Genomic DNA, 5,733 nt, shown 5'->3' on the forward strand with positions numbered 1-5,733 from the left:
CTTATTTTAGACTCAATCTATTTGAACACTTAAGTGTCTATTTCAACACCCCCTCCCTATACGAGTCGTATAGGACCTATAGGAGTCATATAACTTAATTTTATACAAGTCGTATACGACCCATGGTCTTTTTTTGGAGTTGAAATATAGGTGTTGTGGGTGTTTACTGTTGTTTTCTTCAAATAATAATTCTACTTGTTTTGTTTTCTATCGTGTCGTATCGAAATAGTGACGTATCGTGTCATGTCAGGTCGTATTGTTACGTATCGAAGTGTTTTGTATTTTGACGTATCTTGTGTTTTTTCAGCATTAGTTGTAAACATTTTATCTTTACGTATTATATTGTATCATTGTGTGTCGTATTGTATTGTATAATATCGTGTCGTAGTTTATTATACATTATACGTAACCAACCAACGAATCCAAACATTATAAATAAACATTACATATATAAATAAACTGAAATTGCAAATTTAACTAGATAATAAGTTTGTTCATACATAACATAATACAAATACAACAAAAATTGAAAATGCAAAAAAGGACAACAAACTATCCTAAACCGGCGGATCCTGACGGTTGTGTTATCGGAAGGGGCCTCACACCAGGATCAGTGTTCGCCTAGATATCCCCCTGAATCACCCGTAGCAAGGGTGCTTCAGTATGGGCGTGGTAGGCGTCTATCTAGTACTATAACCAACCCTCCATCCTATGTAACGCATCCGAAATAGCCGAAAACAATTGATCATACTAAATGTGTTGGGGGTACTAGGCACCTCCTGCGGCTGCGATGGCGGTGGTGAGAGGTCTCGGTCCACTCCACGGCAGGAGGTATGACCTCCGACAACTGGCGGGGGACAAAAATGCGGCTATCGCGGTCGTGAAAGCGAAGGCTGACCCCCAGAAAGTCGTACGTGATACGCATGCAGGTCAACTATATGTAGCAGGCTTTGTCTGACTCTGGAAATTGTAATTACTCTATATTAGTCATGTAAAACTATGCAACTCGTATAGAAGGTGTCAATTTAAGAAATTTAGGTGTCCAAATAATATAATCCTTATTTTATACAATTATTTTATGACAATATATATTAATCATGTTTAAATTCACTTATTTAATTAATGAGAGTTAATATTCACACATCACTCCTCTCTATCTCTCTTTATACATACATACATATATATATATATATATATATATATATATATATATATAGTGAAAAAAGGGTGTGAAAACACGGCTCCCCCCCGTCCCGGATCGTCGCACGCGTCCCACACCGCCCTCCTAAGGCCCGTCGCGACGCCTTCGTCGTCTAGGAGACGTTGGAGACGGGGTGAAGGTTTCAAAAAGTGGGCCCCACTCAACGGTAACATGCCTATTATATTAAAAAAAATCACCCAAACCACTATATATTCAACCTTTTCACCCCATTTTTTTTTACCAAAAACCTCTACTTTTCACCCCATTTTTATAAAAAAATTCTCTCCCAACCTTAAAAAAATATGGATCCCTACAACCCAAATAATCCCAACTCAAGTTCACTCCCGTTTTCGTCATCCGGCTACACACCCGTCATGGAAAACTCTTTTGCGGGTTACCAACAAATGCCCAACGCTTTCAACCAACGAAACCAATACCCTATGCAACAACCCAACATTCCGTTCAACCAAATGCAAATGCAACCAACCCCACAAACATTCAACATGCCATATCAACAAATGCAAATGCAGCAGCTAATGCAAAACCCGCTAAATATGTCATATCAACCACCGCCACAAGCACATCCAACACAAATCGAGGAAGAAGATGATGACATAGAGGTTGTGCCAGAAACGCAACCTCAACCTTCAAAAAAGAAAAAGACAAATGGAAAGGGTAAAAAAGAAGAGGCATTGTCCAAACAACAACAAAGGCCATGGTCAAAAATTGAGGAAGAGGCCTTGGCCAAGGCATATATTGGGTCGTCAAGGAATCCTATACTCGGTAAAAAAAAATTCATTATATTACTATTGTTATTAAATATTTTTGTACATTATATTTTTGTTAGAAAATATTATTATTGTTAATAAAATTTATTTGTACACTATATTTTTCTAACAAAATATTATTATTGTTACTAATTTGTAGGTAATAATCAATCAACCGATGGGTTTTGGCAAGAAATCCATGATATATTCCACAAGATTATGAAACAAGGCGAGTACAGAACCGTTGATTCTATCGGCTCCAAGTGGCGCAAGATGAATACGTTGATCCAACGCTTTTGTGGGTTTTATAACCAAACGCTCACCAACAAACCGAGTGGGTGGAACAACGAAAATGTTTTCCATGAGGCGATGCATTTATACGAAAATGAACATAAGTCTTCTTTCCCACATGTCCGTGCGTGGCAAGTTGTAAAGGATTCTCCAAAATGGGCGGCAACTCCAAATGAGGTTGCAAGCGCGAAACGAGCAACCAAAAGGTCTAAAACTTCTGAGTCAGGAAGTTATAGCGTTGGAGCCTCAACCGGTCGTTGCCAAATAAATATCAACGACGAGCCCGAGTTTGACGAGAAGCCGATTGGGGAGGAAGAACGTCCCCAGGAAGGGACAAAATTAAAAAGATAGCGGCTGAAAAAAGGAAACAAGCCGCATCAGGAAGTAGTGATGGTTCGAAGTTGGAAGGTATTATGGCCGAGTTGAAAGCATTCAAACAAACCTTTACCGAGACGCAAACCGAGAAGGTAAAAGTGAAGAAACGACAAGCCGAGGAGAAGCAAAGGAGGCAAGAAGAAGCGCAACAGTTGGAGGAATGGAAAATAATGACCACCGACCTTAGCGAATATCCCGAGGAAGACCGTCACATCTTACAAATGATGAAAGAAAAAATTAGAAAAAATGGAGTACGGGAGTGTAGTTTTTTTTAAATGTAAATATTAGGTTTTTTTTAAATGTGTTTTTTTTTTAGTTTTTATTTAATTGTAACTTTAGATCTTTTTAAGTGTATTATTTTTTTTTCTAGTTTTTATTTAATTGTAACTTTAGGTTTTTATTTAAATGTAAGGTTTTTTATTTTTATTTACTTTGTTTTAATTAATTAATTAAATAAAAAATAATAAAAAAAGGTGGGGAGGACTATCTACCATACCCTTGGGTAGTCTTCAAGGGAATGGTCCTCCACCATTGTTAAGTTGGCGCTTACGTGACAGATGATCCCTTTAGATACTATCTAAACCATACCATGTGGTGTAAGATGTAGGGGGTGTGAAAAATGTGAGTGACTTAATTAGTCAGTCAACCCATTAACTCAAAATCTTTTTACACACCGACCACACATTATCTGATCTAGTCAACCGTTAAATATTTTAAAATACAATCATATAAAATATTCATAATTCATATTCATTAAACGTCAAAGTTAGGATTAATTAATAGTCAGCCAACTAGAGTAAAACAAGTCAAAGTCTACTTATAGCAAAGTGAAAGCATTTAGGGGTTGTCATTCAAGTTTCTGCAAAGAAACATTTAAAAAGTATTTGGTTAGAACTCATAAAGCCCTATAAGGGGTGTTATACGACAAGTGACAAAAAGTGTAAAAGAAGGGTTTTATGGAGCTTTATATCACAAGAGGGTGTAGTGGTAAGGGAGTTATATAACCCCTTCAATTATACATACATATGTATGTATATATGTATGTGTGAGTGGGGGATAAAGGGCAACTGTCGGATTTTTGAAAATAACACCTCCTCACGCCGCTACCACCTTCGCAGGGACTCGATTTCAAGACCCCATAGCGCTGGCTGTAGTGGTGTACGGCGACGCTATGGACGCTATATCCTCTTTTGCCGTGTGGTGGTGCCCCACTATGGATGGCCTTATACATCAATTGTACCTTAGCTACAGTACTTTATTTTTTTATTTATTGTTATTATTATTATTATATATTAAATAATTGTAATATTAACAAAATACGTGAATATGAATATAAATAAAAAATATATATTGAAAGAGTAAAGTATCTTAAATATTGATATTCTTGGAAAAGATATTTATTATTTAATATGATAAAATAGGAATTATATTTTGTCTTTTTTAAGTCAAAATCAGTCCGATTTGACCTACTAGGTCTGATTTTGGCCTAGGTTGATCGCGTTTGATCGATTCCTAGTAATTCGGCGGGATTGAAAAAAGTCGTCTCGACAACCTATATTGTAGCGATTACTGGGGAAGTACTCGGCCTCCGAAACCTTGTTTTACAACAGTGATATATTATAATATCAAAATTTTACAAAAGTAAACAAAAATTCCAAGTTCAATTCTCCTTTCTTAAAATTTACAACCCTCTACACATTTCTCTATACCATTCTTAGGGGTGTTAAACGGATCGTGTTCGCGGGTTGGCGGGTTTAACCCGACCCGAACCCAAAAATTTTACGCGAACCCGAACCCGACCCAAACCCGAAAATCATATCATACATATGAACCCGAACACGACTCGAAGTTTCGTGGGTTGACCCGAACACGACCCGTTTAACCCGAATTTTTTTAATTTTTTTCCGAAATTAATATATTAAAATTAATATTTACTTAAAAAACACAAATGTATATAATAATATCATATTTAAGTTATAAAATCTATGTTAATTTCTCCTTTTAAGTTATAATCATGGCATAAAATACACACCCCATTTATTTAATTTATGATATAAAATATATTGTAAAAAATATAATATAGTATAAATGTGTTAAACGGGTCAACCCGCCAACCCGACCAGGTTAACCCGAACCCGACCCCTTAACCTAAACGGGTTCGCGGGTTCAACCTGAAACTGATCCGAACCCGTTTAGACTAAACCTAAACCCGCAAATTTCGTGTTAGGTTCGTGTCGGGTTTTCGGGTCGTGTCAGAAATTCACACCCCTAACCATTCTACTCATGTTTTTCAAATATTTCTACCATGGATCCAAACTGACCACCATTTACACCACCACCAGTAGATTCTGTTATGTATTCATTTGTTGATTTTAGTTAAGCTACGAACGCGTTCCAAATTCAACAACAATATATGCAACAACAAATGCATTGTCTTTCTCTAACCCTAAACGATGAAGAGGTAGTTATACCCGAAACCCAACCACAAAATTCCACAAAAAAGGGAAAAACACACACAATAAGATCGTGCGGCAAAAGAAAAAGCATATCTTGGACCACGATCGAGAAGGGAGTGTTGGCACGAGTGTGGATTAATGTTTCTCTAGATCCAATAAAAGGTTTATTTTCTTTCAACATATACATTATTATTTTTAACTTAATACGTTGTTTTAACATAAACATTTCCTAGTAAAACCATTTTTTCCATGCAAATGTAAGTAACGCTCAAACAGATGATGGTTTTTGGAAAAAGGTTACAGAACAAATTCATCAGTCGATGCAACAAAAGCCATAAAGACTATTCCATTCTATTAGCTTGATGAAACAATGGTTAACTGGGCAGGGTTAACACACTGGTCTCGTCAAGAAGGGTTAATCCCTTCCTCTCGAGGATCGCTGGCTGGATCACCGGTGGTTGATCTCCTGCACAAGGAAACAAGCCGTGACTCGTAACAAGGAGGATGGGGTGGGGGGTGCTCCTTGTTACCACTCTCCGGCGTGAGAATCAGTAGTTTGCTTGGGAAGCAAAGTAAGATAGTAGTAGTAGTGAGAGAGTTGTGAAGAGATACCTCAAACCTGGTTTGGGGTTGGTATTTATAG

The 5,733-nt window shown here is 37.1% G+C and overlaps 1 protein-coding gene across 1 annotated transcript; it reads left to right on the forward strand.

Annotated features, from left to right (window-relative positions):
* Positions 1-1,503: 1,503 nt before the first annotated feature.
* LOC110867010 (glutathione S-transferase T3-like) lies at positions 1,504-2,610 on the forward strand. The gene is made up of 2 exons (XM_022116159.1): positions 1,504-1,984; positions 2,129-2,610. Exons 1-2 carry the CDS (start codon positions 1,504-1,506, stop codon positions 2,608-2,610), a joined length of 963 nt encoding a protein of 320 aa, XP_021971851.1.
* The last annotated feature ends 3,123 nt before the right edge of the window (positions 2,611-5,733 follow it).

This window comes from Helianthus annuus, unplaced genomic scaffold (assembly GCF_002127325.2).
Source record: "Helianthus annuus cultivar XRQ/B unplaced genomic scaffold, HanXRQr2.0-SUNRISE HanXRQChr00c291, whole genome shotgun sequence".
Classification (NCBI taxonomy): domain Eukaryota; kingdom Viridiplantae; phylum Streptophyta; class Magnoliopsida; order Asterales; family Asteraceae; genus Helianthus; species Helianthus annuus.